This window comes from Athene cunicularia (genome assembly GCF_003259725.1).
Source record: "Athene cunicularia isolate RWA chromosome 8 unlocalized genomic scaffold, athCun1 chr8_part1, whole genome shotgun sequence".
In the NCBI taxonomy this organism is placed as follows: Eukaryota; Metazoa; Chordata; class Aves; order Strigiformes; family Strigidae; genus Athene; species Athene cunicularia.
In genome coordinates, this window is record NW_020799109.1 from 3,320,325 (window position 1) to 3,343,295 (window position 22,971).

Below are 22,971 nucleotides of genomic sequence, written 5' to 3' on the forward strand. Positions count from 1 at the left end.
CGGAAAGTTTGTTACCTAACGAAGGCTTATAGGGGCCTGAGCATCAACTTTCCCAGTGATAAGTAATTGTGAAAGGCAGCACAAAGGACACCTCTCAGAAGCCAAGGTGATGAGACATGCTTCACACATTGATGTGTTCTTAATTTAAGAACCTGCAATGACAGCCTGAACCTCCTCCATCTAAAGGGGGATGGGATGAGAAAATGGGGAGACTTTTGGACTTCATACTTTTTGACCAGCATACATAACCTGTACTGATGAGCCCAAAGAGCTATAGAAAATTCTTAAAGGAAGGTCTCCAGGAGAATTGCCACCATTTGTGAAACATAGAAAAAAAAACAAAAACCCACATGTAAAGCTTCAAATAAAATCAAAACAGTTGCGCTAACAAGCCATAAAAGGAAAAAGGATTAAGGAAGTTGATTGTGGAAGAGCAGGTAAAGAGGAGGAAATGATACTGTGCGGCTGGGATAAGAGATGGTGGAGAGGAGATGGCAGGAAGATTGTCCCAACCCAACGTGACTGCTTGCTCTGCCACGGCAGCACAGCCTTGCAACACAACAAAGCTACGTGGCATTAGAGTGACTTGACAATGACTAAATTCAATTTTTGGATTAAAAAACCCCCACCACAATAGTTTAAGTTTGCTTGTACAGCAATTTTTAAATATGCTGTGACAGTGAATAAAAAGATTAAAGTTGGATGAGTCATCTGGGACTGTAAAGCCCAGGAAAATGCCCACAGAGCTATGCTGGAAAATACAGTGCAAGTCTTAACAGCGAGAAGACCCAGGGAAGACAGATCATGATCATCTACTTTAGTTGTGCTTTAATTCAATTGTGATTTAACGATACATTTTAATCCTCTTGAATATTTTTAATTTTTAGTTATTTTGCTAAAGATTGATTGTAACTAGTTACTATAAAAATACATTCAGCTGCAACAAAAGACTGTATTTACAACATATGTTCCTTCTTTAGGCCAACCATGGGGATAAAATGCTATGTAAGTATTTAAGGAAATATAAAATTTACTAGACAGTTGTTGAAATGCTTAAGATTTATCATATGTGTCAGATATTGTGAACAACATTTCTTCTATACTAGACACTTTTCCTAAAAATATATACAGTTTGTATTTGGACAGAAATTAGAATGTAATTAAAATATAAGCAACAGCTTTGTAATAAAAATATTGCATACAAATATGCCAATTGTGATTGATATTAAAAAAATGTTTTTATTGAAATGTTTTCATTCAAAACGGGAATATTAAACAAAAGCATTGTTATTCTCACAGTAGATAATGGAGGTTCTATGGTGATCAAAAACCTTTTTAAACGGTCTAATTTCCACTTTGTCAAAGATTTCCTTTTGTCTGTCTTTGGGCCTTCAGGAACACCTAGTTAACGATAAACACCATGCAGTGACCTCAGAGGAGGTTCTGCCATCACACCATGGCCACAAACACTTCCATAATTTTCCAACTGACAACTCTCAACTTCACACTCTCAGTTTTTATTCACAGACCAGAAAAGAAAAATATCCTTTTTCAGCTCCTAATAAGTTGTTCAAGTTTGATAAGCTATTTTCAGTCCCACTGAATTAGTTGAATAAGCTGTAGAGAGAATAGGTCTTTGTTTCGGGCTGCTGAAGAAAAAGTCAAAAGCTGGATTTTTACTACAGTCAGTTCTGGGTCCAGATTTCTCTCAGTTCTCTGGGTGCACACACAATTTTCCTGAATAGATTTTTCATTTAAATTATGCTAATAGGTTAGAGTATGCTCAGATCTTTATGTAGATTGCCAGTTAAAACTTACAATGCACGTTAAAAGCAGGAAATTTTTGATTTAAATTAAGGGCAAATCCAATTTAAATAAAAAAGAAGCTTAATGTTAAAAAAGATGCATATCCAGCTTTTAGAGGACATAAGGTGGTAGAGTGCACTTCACTTACAGAAGAGACATGAGCAGCCTCACAAGACTGTTTAGTCTTATTTATCTTTTCTCTCTCTTTTATTTTTTTTTAAATTGGGGCAGCTCTACAGAAGCAGTATTTTGCTAGGCCCATACCTGGTCAGTCTTTCATCAGCTCCTCAAACACTTACAAACTATCTGATAACTTCTAGGATCCTCTCTGCTTTTGTGCAGGACACTGAAACCACTCTCTGTAATACCCCCAAGCTGCTGAGAGGTCTGTCAGCTACTTGAAGACCATCCCTGCACCGTGCTTGGTGTGCTACATGCCCAGCTCATCACTGCACACTTCTGGACATGAAGCCAAGGAACAAAATATTAGATAAGAAGGAACAGGGCCAGCCCACCCCATACCTCCCTGCATCATGCAATGCTTCTGCAGAGACAAGAAATTTCAAAAGAGTTAAGTCTGGGTTGGTTGTAGGTCCTGGTTTTCTAAGCTATCAAACAGCACTTCAGTAATTTTCAAGCTTTTTACAACAACCAGCAATGCTTAGAGGTTTTGTTTAAGTATAGACCTGAGTTTCCCAATATCATGGCTTGCCTTTGATTGCTTAGGTAAAATGAAAAATGACTGCAACACCTGGCAATGCTGCAGATCACCGTTTTTTGTGTCTTAGAACAAAACAAATCCATACAAGTAATTTCACTTTAAAGCCTCTTCTATCAATAAAACACCAATAATAATTATTCTACTATATCTTTCTGTATTTTCAGCTATGATGTGTATATTTAATTGATGATGTCTAACGTATTACATGTAAAAGAGGGACACAAACTAATGGTATAGCCACTGCTGGACAACTGTTGGCTTCAAGTCCAAAAGAGACTTGCAACTCAGAAGAAAAAGATCTACTCACACATCTCCGGACAAGATTTCTGATATACAGCTTGGCCCTCCTATGATTCAGAGAGCACTACTGGCAACCTCTGGTAACATTCATCCACAGGATCCCTTTCCCAAGCCAGCCACTGAGCTACAAGACAGCCAAGAGCACGCGCCAGCGCATCGCTGCGCTCCTGTCTTTAACGCAGCCCCACGTTCCCCTCCCATTTCAGGGGAAGCAAACTGCAGCTCCCCTTTGTGTGCTTTGGTTTCTCGTCAGCCTGGTCCAGCTGGCAGCGTTGTGCACAGCCCACACCTGCTCATCCCTTGCTTTGCTCTCAGCCTGTACACTTCATGGCCGAGGTGGCGCCTCAGCTCGAGCTGTAGCCCAAAGTGAAGACCTTTTCCAGCCTTATGGAGGACAGGATGAAAGAAGGGGGCCCACAGCACAGCACCCCAATTTTACGTGATGTGGAGCTGAAGAAGAATGTCCTCCCTTCCCCCTCTGTTCAAGCCAGCTCTCGTGCTCCTCAGAATCCCCTAAGAGTCTATGCAGGTCACCAACCCACCAGAAAACCATTCCTCTAATGGTGGAGCAGTTTTCTGCTGAGTGAGTGAGTTGAACAGGCTGAGGAAGGGAAGAGCAACAAGCACATAAGTACCATAAACAACTGGGGAAGGTGAGAGCAGAGACAGGCACTCCCCCTTTCAGCTCACAGTTAGATGGTCTCACAGTGTGGGGCTTCAGCCTGAGAAATAGCAGAACATTAGTGGAAGATGGCAAAGTAAGCGCTTCTCATACAGTCAAACAACTAAATGCAAAATTCCATGCTGAAAACATACCGTTTATTAATCCTGTTATTCCAAAAGAGAAAAGCACCAAGCAAATAAAGAATTAACTCAAATGTCTCTTCTTAAAATGAGAAAGCAAGGGTTTATTACTTGGAATAATTTTAAATTCTCCTATGTGATATAAACTGAAGATAAGTATGCATGCTATGCTAATAAGAACACAGATTTCTCTGCCACTGAAAGCATCAGTCAGACAGCAACTCTTGCATTTATGCAGCCAACTGCCATTTTCTTTTTCCATCAGGTGAGGCAGGAGGATCTGGACATGGATCTGGGAATGGATAATTCCTCTGCACACAAAAATCCCCATTTAATATCACTGTGAAATCATAAACCGGTTGTATACACTCCCTAAATAAGCCATACATCTTATTTAATCAGCTGTCTTGAGAGTCTATTCAAGAAGTTAATCAGGTTTATGCTGTACTTATGACATCATAAAACTTGACAGATTTGATTAAATACGACAATATTTTGTATCAGAAATTCTATTCTGATTGTTTTTAATTTCTCCAAAGGACAGAGTCTACGAGACCTGTTTTCTCTTCCACAAAGAGTAAAATAAAAGGATTATGGTCAGACACCTTTGCTTATATCACATTTCAAATAAGAAGTGATAAGCAAGGCATTCATCTCTCTGCAGAAGAAAAATAAAATCACAAACAAGTGAACAGTGTATTTTTAACAGATTTTTTTAGTACCAAAATATGTTATTAGGTAGCAAATAGCTTCTCTTTAATGTATTTAATGAAATAAAGTTATTAATGCATTAAGCTTTGGGCATTTTCTAAATGAACACAATTATAATCAGGAAATTGATGATGTATGTGAGCAGAGGCTTGCAATATGTCAAACACTCTCTCTTTTCCTTCTGGCAAAAGAAATCCATCTCCAAGGATTTATCCAAGAGGAAGAGCTAAATGGATAAACTTCACTATATTAAATAGACTTACTTTTTCACTCTGACTGGAGGAGGAAATCAACTAAGAGAAAGTTAAAAAACAAACGCTTGAGGGGAAAAATAAAGAGTGGGGTATGGTAGATTTTACTGTAAATCTTCTGGGTTGATATTCAACTGATTTTTTTCTTCTCTTGTGGAATTCAGCCTTTGGAAGGGATGATTCAGATGCATCCATGACTTGCTCCTCAGGAATAAACACTGTCTTTTGGCTAAGCGGGAACTCCATGGATCCTGCTTTTTATTTTATTTTATTTTTAAATTTAAATGGCCACCTAACCCCTGGAAACTGTGGCATGGTGGTCCAGAAGGCTCAAGATGCTTTGTGTATCTTATGACAGATGGCTAACCAAGACATCCAACAGACGGTAACCACGCCAGAAGAGACGCCAGGTCTTCCGAACTGCAGTCTGGGGGGTTACGCTCCACTGTTTACTAATTATATTTTAATCTGTTAATATAAATAAAGTTTAATTCTAATGCAGTAAATAATTATATTCTGTTTTCCTATAGGAACAAAGCTTATGCAATCATACCCTGTGCAATCCAAGCTCCTTCCCCCAAACCTTTGAACCTGCGGGCCAATTTGAAGCAAATCTGATGGTGGACCAGGGGTCTCAAAGGCACTATAAAAAGTTCATGAAAATAAGCAGTTGTGCAGAGGAGAGAAACCTGATAAATACCCTGACTGAGGGAAAGGCTTCGGTGTGAGATCGCACTTTATTAAAGCGTCAATGAATTCACAAGAGAGAGACCCCTTAGAAATGCTCCAGCCACAGGAAAAGCTTAAATCGGAGCTCACACCTTCCTCGACACTCAAGTCAGTCAAACGGGAGACACAAATCTGTAGGAATCTAACTTCATTAGCTGCAGTACTCATAGAAGTACTTGTTAAAATCTTCACAACTCCGCACTCCAGTCCTAGCTGGAGGCAGCACAGAGAGCACCCAACCAGTACCTCTGTCCTCCCTCCCCTCAGAACCGCTCTCCTACATCTCTCCGAGTGGAGTACAGAAATCAGGCAAAAAGAAGAAGGGGAAGGTCTGCCAACACACGGCTACCAGGGGACAGGGAGGACGGGCTGGAGCAGATGTACCAACTGGCTGCTGTACAGACCCGTCCAGGGACGCCGGAAGGGTGAGCCCATTGGTTTGCTCCGATGCCAAGAGCCATCCGGTCACGCCGCCAGCAGCTGCCGCGGGTGCTGCTCGCTCTGCCCTTCCGAGCCGGCACTCTCCCTGACACGTGTCACCGTGCAAGTCCTACCCATTTACAACGCCACAATATGCCTCCTGCACACACAAAAGAATGACCACATCATTCTGTCCCTGAAAGGCTTCGCTGAACTCCCCGTTCCTCACAAAATCACTTCCAACCTCCTTCTTGGCCCTCGCTCATAAACTGCCCATGCTCATCCTTGCATACAGCTCTACTCACCTCCCTCATCCATTACATCCCAGTCTCATCTCATTTCTTCCCCTTCCACTCTTCTCCCGGCCCTTCAGTGATACCTCGCTATATATCACACTGTCAGGCTGTTCACTTAATGGCTTTCTTCCCTTAAAAAACGGTATTAAAAAAAAAATAAAAAAATCACATCTCCTAACAACTCAATCCTGAGATGAGCTCTTGCTGTAAAATTACTGCATTGTCTATTTAAACACACTAATGATACACAACTAAGTGATACTGTATTAATCCTCAAATAACCTGTCAGATCCCTGAGAGAGTACCAGCTTACAAAATGGAGGAAAGTACAGTGAAACCTCATGGGGTTTAAAGCAGAGATATTTTGCCAAACACTTGAAAGAAATACTGTTTCTGGTACAGAACAGAGTTTGCATTAAGGTTTACAACTCAGTGCAGAAAAATGTCCAGAGTTGAAGGTCTAAGTCACAGGTGAGCCTGGCACAGGGTGCAGGAGGGTCCAGCACCAAGGGAGTCTCATCCCTCCTCTGGGGAGGAATCTCATCCCTGGGCATCCAGCTGATCTGCTGTGGCGTTATGGAGCAGTCATGGCTCCACCAGACTGATTCCAGGATCATTACACACTCTAGTAGTATAGGATACACTTTGCTGCTGCTTTAAGGTATGGCAAATGCTGCTGCTTGCTGTTTACTCCCACAGCACCTGGAGGGATGGAGACTTAGTAGCATAATACTGTTAAGAACCCTTTGGATGGTGTAATCCCTCACTGCTCTCACAAGCACAGCATAAAGAGCCATAACTTAGCTCCACTCACACGTGTGCACACAAACAAATGCCTTGTGCCTTCATACTCTCTGGCATTTCCATCCAAATTCCTCCCAATTTAGGTATGTGGTTCAACTCTAAGTAACAGCACATTACAAGTACAGGAATTTATGTTCAATATCTTGTAATGTTTCCAGGACCATCACACCATGGAAATGACGACTTCCCACCTTACTTTATAGAGGACATGGTTCAGCATACCATGTAAATTTAACATTTACAGGTTAAAAAATGCTACTTAAGCTTCTGGTTCTGAAATTGCAGATAAAGCATGTATTTACAAGTATGTGACAGCTAATGCATTTGGTTTTCAGTTAAGGGATATGAAAAACCTCTGAAACTACCTAAAGGATTAAAAAAACCCCAACCAAACCAAAAGCACTATTAAAAGGATTAAAAAAACCCCAGCCAAACCAAAGCCACTATTAAAAGCATTTGTTATCTACAGAACAATCACAAAATGGTACGACAAAGTCAAGGTTTACCACTCCTGGCTTTAGACAATGTACGTAATTCACCTGTAGCTCCGTTCCCTGGCAGCAGTGCACTCATCACCTGAGCAGGAATTCCCAAGTTTAGCTCACTCAGGTACTGCTGTTGGGACAGCTGTGGCTCCTGGCTCTGTGTGGGCCTGGCTTAAAGACACACAGAAAAGCAGGGTCCTCCTCCACACTTAAGCCTTATTCTTCTCCCAGACCAAGACTGCTAACAGTCCCCTTACCTGTTCTCCTGTTGCACGTTCTAACTCACAAACCCCATTATTCCACTTTGTCCCCCTTCTCCCTTACCTTCTCAGAATGACCCCAGAATATGATGCCACCATCAGCTCTGCCCCTGGATCTGGAATTACAGCTGTGGATCCTGACAGAGCTGGTTTCCACGGCACGGGCAGTGGGCAGGGCAAGGACAGAGCTGGGAGCAGACAGCACTGAGATGCCACTGCTCGGCGGTACCTGACGTGCCATCTGCCTGCTGGAAACACTTTCCATCCACTGAGGTTAAGGGGTGTCTTGATGGAGGTGCTCAGCCCTGGCCTCTGGGGAGCACACGGGGGGCCATGCAGAACGGGCTAGGTACTCTGCCCCACGCAGAGGGGTGCCAGCACAGCCCAGGCTCCTCAGCTCTGGAGGGCTGTGCTCCTCAGACCGCTCCATCTCTGCCCAGCACATGTTCGCACACACGTGTGCTTTTTACATTCACAGCAGCAGACATCTGCTGTTTCCTTGATGATCCCCAAAAGCTCAGTGCTTTAACATTTCCTCTAATAACTTTTTTGGGATGCAGAGACAGAGAAGCACAAGCCATGATCTCTAAGAACAGAAGCAAACAGATATGCCCATCATTATATTACTAATAAAAGTCCCATTATTACTTCTGGGGTAGCAGAACTACCTGTCCTTCAGCCAGTTGCCACAACATCTCTTCTAATTTCAATATAGGAAAAGTATTCTGAATCTGCAGATAAAATAGAGATGTTCATCTGATGCAGATAGTCTTTTACACACACACACACACACACACACACACACACACATATATATGTACATGTATATATAGATCTCCTTCCTAATATCATTAGCTTGCAAGTAGTTTCCAATACGCATGTGGCCACTAAAAGGCATAAAGAAAATTCTTCATAGTCTGTCACAGTGTACTATAGCTTGTATACCTACAGACAAATATTCTGGACTGCTCTTTAAATGCCAGCTATCCTGATAAAGAGCAATTACATACCTGCTCAAAGCAGAAGGTAAATTGACGACTAGCCCCTAAGCCACTACACTGAATAAGAGAGAATCAAGTCTTAAGACTGAGGAGCAAAAGATAACTTCAACTTTCTCATACAGTTAAAGAAGTTATTCTGGACAGCTGTCTCAATTACTGTAATACTGTGGAAAAACTAGGTAACATCTGTAAAGAATAAAATTATTGTCATTTAACATTTTTACTTTCCCTTCTGTTAGAGGCTTACTTCCACTGCATATTTGGAGTAGCTACTGTTTAAGTGAAGCAGACCATTTTGGAACAGAGCTATTATGCAAATAATCTATTCTGTAATCTAACTAAAAGCAATTCTGTGCTAGTCTGGACAAGACATGATGCACAGCAGAGTTTTTTTTTTTTTTTGCAGTGGAGCAACATAATTTATGATGGTAATGATGAAAGATATCTTCCTATCTAAAAATCAGACATTCAAGAATATAAACACATAACCACCTTTTATGGGCTAGTGCTTGCCCTTCATTAATTTATTTAAATATTTACATCCTTTTTACATATTTTTAGTTGCAAGTCATTGCAGTGATATTGTGTTCTTCAATGAAAGCAATATAAAGATCTACTTGTATTATCCTCTTAGCAAGTTTGTACAGTGATACCTGTGTATGCAGATTTATACCACAGACATTATCTTCTATCTGTAAGTTATATGAAATTACTTATCTGTAACACCTGAGTAAGATCAAAGATCCCAAACAACATAAGCCACCTGCACCATGTCTTAGACAATGTAATAACCTTAAAACATCAAATCAGTATATTTCATGCCTAGCATTTTAATGCTATTCTTTGGGTACCTGGCTCTTGTTGGAAGAAAAGATCATACCTAAGAACAAATGCAATCTAAGGCAATATTTAAAGATTAGATTATCCTTCATTGCAAACAGCTCATTTGTTTACTATCACATTGCTTTATTCTTGTTTTGCCTCCTTATACCATGAAAATGCTGAATATTCAGTTTAGATTCCCCAGCAGCTTTTTATTTTAGTCTAAAAACATTTACCTAACACATTCTTAACAAGCAAAGTGAAGAAAATTCAGCCATCTGTCTCTACATTACAATAACAGTTATGGAAGAGTAGATTATTCTATATAGCAAGAAATTTAATGCTAGGAATTCTTATACTTTAAGCACTGCGTGCTCACGTCAGTTTTGTATATAAGAATGTTCAACACCAACATGCACAGAAACAATGATTTTTTTAAGCTAACATAAGACAAAATATTTTAAAGATATTAAAGGCATTCATTATTTCAATCATGCTATATGTCCATGCTTCAAACTGAGAAAAAAAAAAATAAATCTGTGCTATTATTTTCTTATCTCCAGCACTTCACTAGTTCTAAATTATCACTAAAAATACTTAAAATGACTTGCTGGAAACAAACACAATACAGAGATAGATCTGAATCCTTACCTGGGAAACCCCCTTGTACCATTGCTGTACCAGCATGTACTTCAAGATATCTGCATTCCTGACAAACATTCAATGCTGTAAGCAGCTCAAATCCTCATCATACACAGACTCAGTGCTTGTCTTTCTTCTGACGACCTTGGGCCTATTTTTCTGAGATTTTTCTCTCCTTAAGGGCAAACCGTCTGTCTGTTTCTATTATGAGATGCCATCAATTATATTAATTTCAAGCTACCCACAAGCTAACAGTTACATCTGCCAGCAGATGAAAGCTGCCTATGAAAGTATGCAGGGAGAAGCAGATCTCTGGTTTCCCACATCTGACCCACTGATGCTCTACGGCTGCTGTTTGTGCACTGGCTTACTCTGCTAGCATTCGAATGACATCTCTATCCCCAAACACGAGTCACCTCAAACGTTTGTTTATATCACTGTTAGCTGCAGGTACTATCGCGCTTAATGACCCACTGCATGGCAAAGTAGCAGTTAATAGACATTATTTATCTAAGCATCCTTTTCATGCAAGCTACAGGGGTTAGAAATGAATTTCTCTTCATCAAAAGCCTTCATTAAATGTGTTATTTTCCAGTGCTGCAAATCTTTCAGTTTACCAACACTGATGTGTGTTCATGGTGTAAGGTTTGGTTGGATTTTTTTTTTTTAGTGTCAGAAAACAAAACCAATCTGTCATTATAAGCATAAGAAGGATTCAAACTTCATCGTAACTTGCAATTTGCTGAAACCCTAAACAAGCAATGTTAGTTTGACTGCAATGAGTGGTGAACTGAAATCTGAAGAGACTCAAAATCCTTCATTTAGTAATTAAAATAAGCAAAGATAAAATCTCTCTCTAAATTTATAAACATACTTAGTTATTTTCGGAAGTCCTTACTAATTCTCTGTTCCAAATGCTACATTTAAAACAACTCAAAATACTCAGTTATTTTGTTAATACCATTAATTTGTTCATTTTTAAAGTTCGTTATCCTTTCTTTAGAATATGTATCACAGCACACACAAAGCCATCTGTTCAGTGCATTATGTACAAGCACACAGTAAAAAAATACAAGAAGTCCCAGCTGCAATTTTACTATTAATTCATCAAAAATGTAATTTCCTTTTGCAATACTTCATCAGATGATGAGAACTGTGCATGTGATTCACAAATAGAGTAAAAAAAAAACAAAACAGCCCAATAACAAAAACCCCAACTAGCCCACAACCCCAAACTACAATGACACCAACATCATAATCTGTCCTCACGTGGCACAACAGCTTGTGTGTCTGCCTAGTGTGTATAGCCCTTCTGGATATGATATTACGGCTGGTTGCAAAACTTACATATTTTAGCTAATTATGGGTCAGAACAAGAATGGGAAAAAGAAGATTAGCAGTACAGAGTCATATTAAATAGAGATTAAGACAGAGCTAAAAAATGAACGTCACTGCTCTATTTGTCTAATCCTGGCTCTTACATGATCTTTGGAAATCCACCATCCCGAACACACTTGTTACTATATTTGAGAAAATTAAATATTGCAATTATTCATTTTTCAATATTTTATTTTCATGAAGCTTGAAGCATTTTTCCAAGCTCTCTCTTACTCGTTGAACATCATCTCTATTTGCTGTTGATTGCAGTGACATCTATTGGAGAGGCAGTGTTTGGCTACACAAGCTGCCTCACCTGAACATCACTGTTTTCAGGTGTGTCCCCCCCAAAATTAAAAATAAATTAAGAATGACTCTTCCTTTGGTTTAGCACAGTTTTGCATAAAAGACTCTAAACAGTCAGATCCTCAAGAATTATACCAATTTGTCAGTGGTTTTGATTTCAGTCATTGTTAATAATTCTGGCATTTGTCCAAAGTGCCAATGATCTTTTTTCCCCTCTTTGCCCACAGCAGTACGCAGACGCTTCCTGAGGACGTATTTTTGCACACCCCGTATACTTGACCATATCTTCTACAAAAACTCAACTGAACTCTATTGCTTTTTTTCACCTTTTGGTTTTTAATGAAAGCCACCATCCTCTCACGTGAATATGGATATCGCTGACACTACGGAAGCTGCTAAAAACCTTAGGTGTGATGAAAGCACTCTGCTCACACGCCCAAGAGCTTTCCAACCCCAACTCAACCCTACTGACACAACAGGCAGCGTGGGGTTTGTCTGAACCAACTTACACACGTGAGCACTCACAGACTCTCCCCTCTTGTCCCCTCCACATCCACAGATTTATCACTATAGGGAATGCAGAGTCGAAATACTACAGTAGTTTTCAAATCTCTTGCTTTGGTAGAGAAACCACCATTTCTCAAGAAGCATTTTAGGAAGATAAATCATTATGCTTTCTTACAGCTTCATTGATTTCTACATTATCTAGAGACAAAATAAAAGGAAGGGGGTGTTATTATCCCCTTATTAGATACAGTTAAATATCCTTGCAGACAGGAAGTCTGAGCACAGCAGTATCTAGTCCATTATCTTAGTCACCTTCCACAAATTTTTTATTATTATCTGTTTTTATTATTTTAAACTTACTTGAAACCAGCCAGATCAATCTCGGTCAACTAACTAGACAAAAGACTTTTCTAAAAAATATAATATCAACTGAAATTAAGGATTCCAAGTTCTTTCAGCATTTGTCCTTTTTAAGGTCCTTCTTAACTTACAATCGCTTCGACTCAATCGCAAAAGTATATCTAAATTGTACAGTTATGAATGCCCCAAGGAAAACCTTACAAAACATTCCATTACAAACTACTCTGCCCATCCATTTCCTCTGCTTCTTTTTACTACTAACCCCTCATTAGAGCAATAAGGCGCAACAGGGTGCACATTAGTCTATTAGCAGATTCTTAGTGCACACCTACAGCCATCCACCACTCCAGGAAAACACACCAATGCCTATTGATGCAGTCTGTAGCACAGCTGCTTGCAAGTACAAATAGCTCCTTTGTACGCTCTCCCCCCTCCTTTTACTTGTTTTGATTTAAAAAAAAAAAAATCCTATTCAAAACCTGATGGTTTTAAGGCTTGGGAAGCCTAAAAAACCTCTTCATGGAGAGCAAGATGAAGCATTTTTAAGGCTCCTTTTGCAGCAGGATGCACACACTGCAAGTTTTACAAAACTATTTTAAAGCGTAAACTGAAAGACTTCAAACAGCAAAGTCAGAGCAAAGAGTAAACAGAAACCACATCACATAGGTTTAGAGTTGAATACTGATAAAGATTTGACAGTATCACTAGAAGTAGTAGTACAACAACAGGAAATACTATTTTCAACTTGCCTTCAAAGTCTAGCTAATAACTTAGAAAATAATATTGGAAGTAATGGTGGTTCAAATGAAACTGAAATATAGAGCAGAAGCAGGTCTGAAGCTAAGGGTCTTGGGTGCAAGAAGACACGCTTGGAAAAAATCCCAAACACCTGGAACTTTAAACTTCTTAAACCACAGAAACATGGAGGACGTTTGGAGTTTCTCTAAACCAAGAGCTACCCCATAGTTCTATTCCTAACAAGGATTCACCCTAACTGGATCAAAAACATTTGAAAAGGGAGAACATCTACAAGAAATGACTGTTTGTTCCAACAAGTCAGCAATGAAAGCTACAGTTTCAGTGGTGGAAAAGCAGAAATAAAAGGGAGCATTGCCAAAAGGCAAGTGGATTTAGATCCCGCAGGGGAAATTAAATCAATACCAAAAGGTTATTCAGCCACTTTAAGGAGAAAACAAGCAAAACATGAAGACTCTGAGGCAGTATGGATGGGACAGAAAGGAAAGAAAAATCTTCTAAATATGGCAGGAAGACTAACAATGCTTCGCTTTCATTTTCAGTATGGGAAATGATGAAGGACACAGAGACAAAAGATAAGAATGTGGGTCAAAAAAAGTAACAAGCAAGGAAATAAAATGTCAAGTGGAGCAAGTGAAGTATTTCTGGAGTAGGAAAGAACTTGACGAGCCCGTTTGTGACACTGCAGCTGTATTAATAAGAATGCAAAAAAAATAAAATAAAATCCATCAGGATTTAACAGCTGTCCCACCTCAAAATGCCCGCTAAGGCTTTCCATGCTAATGGCAGAGACTGAGAACTACAGGAAGTAAATGAAAGGAGGAGAGGCTATGACGTGAATTTACCCAAGCTGACACTGCTTCTTCCTTTTAAGATACCTTATCTTCTAAATAAGAAAGACAATAAATCTAGTTCACCTGTGCACTGAGGCTCAGAAAATTAGTTAAGGTTACAAAATCAGTAGAATTAGTAGGATAAAGTGGGTGAGGAATAGACTGACATGAACATGCAAATGGACATTGTTAAAAAGGCAAGTACTGACCTGGGCTAAGATTTCTGGGAAAGGTGCTCAAAACAGAATAGAAGTTATAAACCTCAAGTAGTTCACAAAAACAATACTGTACTGGAATTTACAGAGAAAACTTTGTTTTTTAAGTGATCACAAAAAAGACACTCTGTAAAAGCCCATTCCATAGCTGCCAAGATGTTAAATATCATTAAGTACAGTTAGATAATTTCTAACATGCTTTTCTTCAAGGGTTGAAGTACAAACTTAGTTTAAGCTTCCTTAGTCTGTTTTTTATTTTAAAGAAACAGAACAAGTTGGAGACGAATAGAATGGAAAACAAGTATCTTGGTTTTCCAAGATTCACGGGAAAGATAACTGTTGCAAAACATTCAACTTCAGTCAGTAAAAAGGGTAGAGAGAAAGAGATTCATCTGAATAGATCTGTTTGCTGCTGCCACATCAGGTAGGATTGATAAATTTAATATCAGAAGTAGCTTTACCTTTTTAGCTATTAAGACTCAGCTGGCAATATCATTAGGCATGGCAGAACAGCTTCAAAAACCACCAAGCCCATCAATAAGAAATTATTTCTGTGCAACATATTAACTTAGGTCTAGCAAGCACTCAGATTGAGGCATATCCTAATTTGATAACTCAGGTGTCAACCTACTTACCAAATATATCTTTTATCTGGGAATTATAACTTTGATAACAAGCTGAAATCAATTTGCTACAATTCATGGTTTAGAGTTGGTTTGAAAGCTCAAGATATATTCTATTCAACATCCACAGAGTCTGCAGTCAAATGCTCCTCCTCACTCCCACTCCCCACAAAACCAGTGAAAAACCTTCCTGAGGTGACTACGTGGCATACTTCAAACAGATGAGATGACAATCTCAGTAAGGGGGAGATCTGGAAAAATCTCCGGTTGGTTCAAGAACTCACAGCTTTCCCTTAAAGCAACAGAGGCAGAGCTGAACACTCTGCTTCTGTGTCCCCATTACTGTTTCCATGAGAACAACCTTCCAAAATCCTTCTCATCTCCACCAAAGCAACCCTAAAAATGACAAACCAACCAAACTCATTAATTATCTTGGCTTCAATGGCACACCATTGCCAAGGAAATGAGCAAGGGCTGCTGGAAGAGCTTTCCCACCAGCAGGCCCCAAGCTAGGAACTTCCACTCTGAATGGGAGCCATGGGTGCTTCAAGGTCAAAAGCTACAAAGGCATCTCTCTGCTTTGGCTTACCCAGAACTAGGGCAAACAAAACCCTCTCCAATACAAAGGATGGCGAGAAAAATCACTGCAGCAAAAAAACCCAAACCAAACTCCAACAAAACCTCCACATGTATGCTGATTTGATACAAAATAGTATGCAGAGAAAAAAAAATAAAAGGTAAGTAATTTTAGAAGATAATTTAGGACTCTTTAACTGCAATATTAGTATTCCTACATATTTAATTGGAAGATAAGCTATGGATAATAATATTCTGTTGATCCAAAGCTGTAATCAACAAAGCAGTATGCTGGAATCTAAGTCACGCTGCCAGAAGCTCTCAGGTTACACTGCATCCTACTCTTCAGGTCTCTGCTCTTCCATAGAGCACATATCATCACAATTCATTGCAAAACCCTGAACTGGACAATTGCAGAACCTTTCCCATAAAAGGTGCTACAAAAAAAAGTGGATCCTTTTTTCAGTAGAGTACTGAAACAAAAGGTCAGCAGATTTTTCTTTTTCAAGGAAAATATTTTTCTTGAACAGCATTGTCTGAAATCCACTGCAGGCTTTTCTGGAGGATTGCGCACCAGGTTCTCAACCTGTGTCTGCTCAACTATGGCTGCAATGATAACAGTAAAGCACAACACCTGTCTTTCACTGCTGACATCGCTGCCCAAGCAAGTCCTCTAGACATTGCTTGGACATTTTTAGACTGAAAATAAACAGAGCCCTTCCTCCATCTCTTCAGAAGAGCTGAGCTATAGGAGCCTGGCTAGGAAGAGACTATCTAAGTTATAAATCAGTAGCCGTTGGTAAGAACAAGGTTGAGGATGAGATGCTATTGCCACCCTGAGCACTACTTCCCATAATACAAGCAATAAATGGCATATATGTTTATCACAATCTGACTGTGTTCCATAAAATGTAATGGTTGTGGCACTACTCACTCTCTGCACAAGCATCCTCATCCTCCTCTTCATCCATGTTAGCTTCCTCTGCATGCAGCCTTTCAAGTGCTCTGTAAGGAGGTGGCAATTTCATTGGAGGCGGAGCCCCATATTTTCTCTAATGGATTCAAAGACAAACAGTTACGTGTTTTGTAACTTCATGCACCCCCCCCCCATTGTCTACTGGAATGTATGTGTACAAACACAGCACTTAATTACAATGCTAAATTCTGCAGCATAGACATTTCATGCAAGAAATCAGAACAAGAAGTGATACTAAACATCAAAAAAAAAGAAAATACAGAATCACAGAATCATTCAGGTTGGAAAAGATCCCTGGGATCATCGAGTCCAACCTTCAGCTCGACTCTACAAAGTTCTCCCCTACACCATACCCCCCAACATCTCATCCAAACGACCCTTGGACACATCCAGGGATGGTGACTCCACCCCCTCCCTGGGCAGCCTGTTCCACTCTCTGACCACTCTTTCTGTGAAAAAATTTTTTTTAATGTCCAGTTTAAACCTTCCCTGTTGCGGTTTAAAAATTCAATTGTGCATGCACGTTAACTTGCTGTCTTATCACCATAAACATGAAAGTGTGAACAGTAATCAAGGGTTAAAAATATACATTAAATTCTACCCCATTTCTTATTGGAGACTGAACACCAAAATTGTCTGGTACTGATAAAAGTCAAACTTTGAAACATAAAATAAGAACTCAATCTTCTCAGTGCATCTGCGAATATTTAAACATAAACATGGCTTAAATTTAAAAACTATTTTGAATTATAACTTACAAGAAGAGATTCTGAATTATAACTTACAATAAAATTCTATTACCTCACATAAATACAGGCAGCTCCTATAATGATGCATATAGCGGCGCATAGCAGGCATAAAGAATAGGCTCTGGATCTAATGGAGTCGCTTGTCCGTCCGAGCAACTGTTTTTATAGCTCCAAGTAACTGGATCGTGCCTTAGCTCGCTACATGATTTCAGTAAATTAACTGTATCCCATGCAACCCCACTACTAATAGCAGGATGCACTTTAGAAAGGGAACACTGAGTATGATATGCCATTAGAGCAACCAGAATGCCCGTAATTAATTTCTTCTGTAGCTGGGAAATACGACTCAACACCCAAACAAGCCCAGAGCAAAATTTTTTGCTGTGTACAATAAAAGCTGGACCTGCATATGGATTTCTAAAATCTTGAGCCTAAATTTGTATAGAATAGTCTAACTAGCAAACTGCAATGCTAGCTACACAGACAATTTTGTGAGGTATCTCCCATCCCATCATCCCATCCGTTAAAACACATTACAGGAGAGTGCTGCATTGAAGACAGCATAACAGTAATAAATTAAATTAATTCAATCCAATAGTGTAAAATAAGAACACTTGGAAACATGACAGCTGTTTCCCCAGAGTATACAATACACCTCCCACTTTTTGCTTGATGCCAGCACAAATAGAACTGGTGCAAAATCCAGGAGATCCAGGAAGCGTGAGAGGACTCACGTTCTATATTACTGAGCAGGTAAAGATGGAAAACCTGCAGCTCTGCTCTCGGCTGCCTCTGGCAAATCGGTAGTATCACTGTAATTCAGTAATAACTCATAGTCTAAATGTTGACTCTTTGGCTTTTTAAGACCTTAAACATTTGTTAGAAAGTCTGTATGAAATTACACGAGACACCTAAGCTTATCTAGCAGTTTGCTATGGCTCAGAAGGACAAGCTTCTCTCATCCACCCTGACCTGCTATAAAGCCAGATGAGTAAATTGTGCCAGAACATTCCATTGCACTGGGTTTTTGTATTAACACAGCTCTTCCCAGCACAGAGGCAAAAGCAGTTTACACAGCCAACCAGCAAAATAATGTTAATATCTGGGTTTGTCCACAAGAAGCTCAATTGTTTTAAGTGGTTTTATATAAATTACTTCAAGTGATCATTTTTAAACAAATAGATCAATAGAGAATAAACACCAACAAATCAGAGAAAACCTTCAGTATTGAAAAGATAATTCATCATACAGGAAAAGGCAGATATTCCAGCTGGATGTGGCTGCTTTCAAACCAAACTCTTTTGTGACGCTTTGAAGACTGGACTAGAAATATCATTGATTCCCCATAGGGACACGGAGTAGTAATCCACTAATAGCAACTCTTTCCAACTCAGAGATGCCCCTACTGTAGCACAGTATGACTGCTTTGTGAACCGATGTTCAAAGCTAAAAGGGAGCTACATATTTATGCACTGAAACTCTTCTGTATTCCACCCACCAGTTTACAGCACCAATAGATGAAAAAGGTTTGAAAAAGATTAGGATCCCTCTTTAACCTCCCAATGCTATAGAACACAACACACTAGAGTCTTGGAGATTAAAGGCAGCACATTGCAAAAGGATGAGCGCTTTTGAGATTAGAAATACAGATAACAAAACCAAGAAAAGGGGATTGTAACTGCTTCATTTTAAGTATTATCCACTAGCATGAAAGCATGACTTCAACACCTTTCTTCATTTTTTTGAATAACTGAGCTTCATAGCTTCTGGATCTGACAGGAGTCTTACAAAAACTTTTGGAGGCAAGAGGGCCTTCTCCATTACCCACCACACACCAGACAACCGAGTAGGGTCAAGTGAAAAGTTCATCGTATTCGTAGTTGGCATGTTAAACTGCAGTGGGCAGAAGTTATCATCTGCACTAATTCTGTCTCCGCTCCTCCAGTTCTGACACCCTCAAAGTACCTGACCTACACTCATCAGTCAGCACAGTTCCCACAGGAAAATACTTAGGCCATTACAGCAATCTGGCTGGGAATGAGAAATTAAATTTTTCCCTTATTGCAGCAATTAAAATAAATCCACTGGTTTAGACCATTGCAGCAATTAAAACAAATCCACTGGTTTAGACCAAACAGATTTTTTTCTCTTTTAAATCTGCTGTGAAGTTGCTTGAAAGTTACTGTGCAGTAATTGCTTCACAATTAGCTGGCCAGCTACAGATCACTCGGTCATTTCCTTGCTTTACACAGCAATGGGAAATGTAGGAGACTTCATGGATTTAATTATCCTATAACATGATTTTACTGAATTTCAGCCAGCCTCACATTAAGGATATCATTTGTGTACATGTTGTTATTTCTCTGTTTCTACTGAACAAAGAGAATCAATTTGCCTCTACGTGGAGCAAAGCAGGTACTTCCAGAAAGATGCCAGTAAAGAGCTGCAGTAAGTACAGGGTTTCAGCACCCAAGGGAGACCCACAGAACATTTGTCAGAAAGCTGCCTTGGTTTTTGGCAGAAATTTGGCAAAAATTACTTGAATCAAAGATATTTCAACAGAACACTTGAAATTTCATTTCATACTTCAGAGGGGGGGGGCTTATCATAGAGTTATATCGCATGCCATTCGATTTAGTAAAACTTGGGTAGAGCATTGAATGGAATAAATACCTTTTCACTCTTATTTTCTTTGTCTGCGTCCTGATCTCTGCTGCCTTTCATTCCCTTAGGCTGTACGGTGGAAACCACCTGAAAATAAATGCATATATCACACACATTAGAAAGAGCATTATAGCTGCAAAACAAATATCCAAATGTTAGGTAATGACAACAATAAAGCTACCCAGTGCACTCTTCATTTTCCCCCATGCAGAAGGGAATTGCAGTGCAGTCTTTAAATTACATTCTTTTACTGAATTTACAAACATTCTCTACCGGTTTTAGTGCTCACTGTTTGATATCTAGCCTCATCTCTTCATTCAATTAAACATTACTCTGAAGTCAACAATAGAGATGTACATCCCTGATACAGAGCTCAGTATGAACTCCTGAAGTGTCAGTTCTCAATTATTCAGAGACACCAGTGTCCATGCACACAGACACCTTATAAAAGAGAGCATGTTTAGCATCCATTTCTCCTTGCTGCTCTTCATTCTTGCAAAATGTAATATACTCCCACTCCTCTGACAACACCTTATTGTGGTGAATGGGAGTTGGGACCGTGCAGCACTGCTCAAAGTCTGTGAATGCCCAGCTTCCTACGGTTCAAAGCAAAGCTACTCAGACTTCAAGTTATCCATGCTTTCCTTGCTCTCACTAGACTGACTAGGAAAGGAAGGGTCAGAGATGCAGATGAATACTTAAACGTTCTGACAGGTTTTTGAGGTATTTTCTGTGAAAAAGCTGATACAGAAAGGGAACCAACTCCGCTACCAACACTGATTTTTGCCATCACTGCTTGAGCACCTTCCCAGCATAGCTGGTGAAAGTCTTATTAGATTTTGAAAGGCTCCCTGGAGCACCGGAAAAATAATGGACACAGCTGTGTCAGATTTGCCTACAGTTGTCAAAAAGGTCTCCTCTGGTCTACCAGTCCACCAAAATTCTCAATTAAATTGTCAGATTATACCAAAAGTACATAGAAGTCTTGGGGGTTTTGTATGTACTACAAGGCAGGCAGAATTGTATGCCTCTTCTGACTAAGGCAGTTCAAGATTTCTTGCCTTGGCCTTGCAGGTGAGGAGGCATCTAAATCTCATGATTTAACTTGCTCCCAAATAACTACTTCAGGTCTCTCTGATGACATTTTACAGAGTTGACGGTGTGAATCTGGCCAATTTAATTACAGTTTTGTTCATTTGGATAACAGATTATATTTTTAGATTATGAAATATAAACAGATTAAAATACACACGGCCAGACTCAGCTACACAGGTGGGAGAACTGAATTAACACCTAGTCAACAGATTTACATCTGCTTGATTTACATCAGAGAAACAAGGTTTCAAATCAGGACAGACAAGGAACTGATCAATCACATGGTCTACAAACAGACATTCTGACAGAAAGGACGGACACAAAAACTGAGGGCACTTGCTGAAAGAAATTTAGCCAAGATTAAAGTGAGTATTACACATTTATTAAGTTTTAGAGTAAAAATAGAAATAAACTTACTTTTGGTATGTTAGTCAAACCCTGAACCACAAACACGACAGGATTTCCTGCATTCTTGATAGCTTCTACTGCTTCCTCGTGTGTGGCGTTTTGTAGGTCTACCCCAGAAACCTAACAAACAATGGGTTTTTTTATTAGGTAGCTTGTATTTTTGGCACATAGTCGTTACAAGAGATCACATACATTTGCAGAAGATTTAGCATATCTGAGGAATGTACCAAAAGCAGTCAAGAGAAATTATTTTTGAAGTATATTTCCGAGATGGTTTAGGAAAAATTATATTACTTAGTATTCATAATTAAAAGATGGCCATATGTTTCCCAAAGCAATTCTTCTAGCTAAAAACATAAGGAATAAGATTGACAGAGAATGCTAGATATGATGGTAGGTATAACGCAACTCTTTCAGATTTTACCTGTTTGTGAACTAAACCTGATTTGAACCAATTTTTCAAAACTTCACACACAACCCTAAAACATATACAAGAACAGCACTATCAGCATGGGAATCCAGATTCAGTAGCATTCCTTTGAAGAAAAATGAGTAAAAAGTCAATACAGAGCCAGAGATGAGAGCCAGGAATGGCTTTCCCCCTATGGCACCTGCCAGCATCAAGGACTTCTTGCAAATAGGAGTTAATCAGACTGTTAACTATTCCAGATTAACACACACAAAATAACAGACCAAATTTCAGCATGAAGAGCCTGTTCTATATATCATAACTTATGCTTATAAAGGTATGCTATAACTTATAATGCACTCTCATGTTTTTCATTTCCCCATCAGATACCAGGATCTATCTTTTAAATACAGTGGACAATGTTAAAAGAGTTCCATAGTGAGACCTTAAAAAAAGAAAAGATGACACCAGGGGTTTCTTTTGGTTTTCAAAACACAGTGTCATCAATACTTCATGAATTGGTGGCAGTATTTTGTTCCTCTCTCCTCCCCAAGCTGTTTGAGTCAATCTTTATTTCTTAGAATGAAAAGGTAGGTTTATCTGCATTTACCTCAAGTATTTTATCTCCAGTTTTTAAAGCCCTTGTTCTTCCTGCTGGGCTGTCTTCCAAAACTTGTTTGATAAAGATCCCTTTAAGTTCTTCTCCATTCTTCAGGCGCTTTATGATAGTTTGTCCACCAACAATACTGATTCCAAGAGACACGTGAGGGTCTCTAAAGATCTCAACGCTGAAAAAATACATGTGGTAGTTTAACAGCTTGAAACAGTTTTTTTAAACTATAAATGCAAAGCCTTAAATAAATGTAAGCTTCTGGTCTTTCAAGAAGATTTAATAGAGTAAGAGGATAAAGTTAGAAGCCCAAGAATGCTCTCAAGAGTTGGCTTTTTACCCTGAGCAGGTCTTACACCACAAAAAGAAGAAAACTCTGCTGCCAACTCATGCCCACTGGGCATAGACTTTTATTTCAGAGAAAGTCAGGATAAAACAGGCAGGTCTTCAAGTAA

At 39.3% G+C, this 22,971-nt stretch overlaps 1 protein-coding gene across 2 annotated transcripts in view; it reads right to left on the reverse strand.

Annotated features, from left to right (window-relative positions):
• The window catches only part of PATJ (PATJ, crumbs cell polarity complex component), a 148,003-nt gene that overhangs the window by 70,490 nt on the left and 54,542 nt on the right, over window positions 1–22,971 (reverse strand). For both annotated transcript variants that reach the window (XM_026853925.1, XM_026853924.1), the window contains exons 21-24: window positions 22,517–22,694; window positions 21,507–21,617; window positions 20,004–20,081; window positions 16,540–16,657 (exon numbers count right to left, since the gene is read on the reverse strand). In XM_026853925.1, the coding sequence (XP_026709726.1) occupies window positions 16,540–16,657; window positions 20,004–20,081; window positions 21,507–21,617; window positions 22,517–22,694 (485 nt within the window). The remainder of the gene's footprint in view (window positions 1–16,539; window positions 16,658–20,003; window positions 20,082–21,506; window positions 21,618–22,516; window positions 22,695–22,971) is intronic.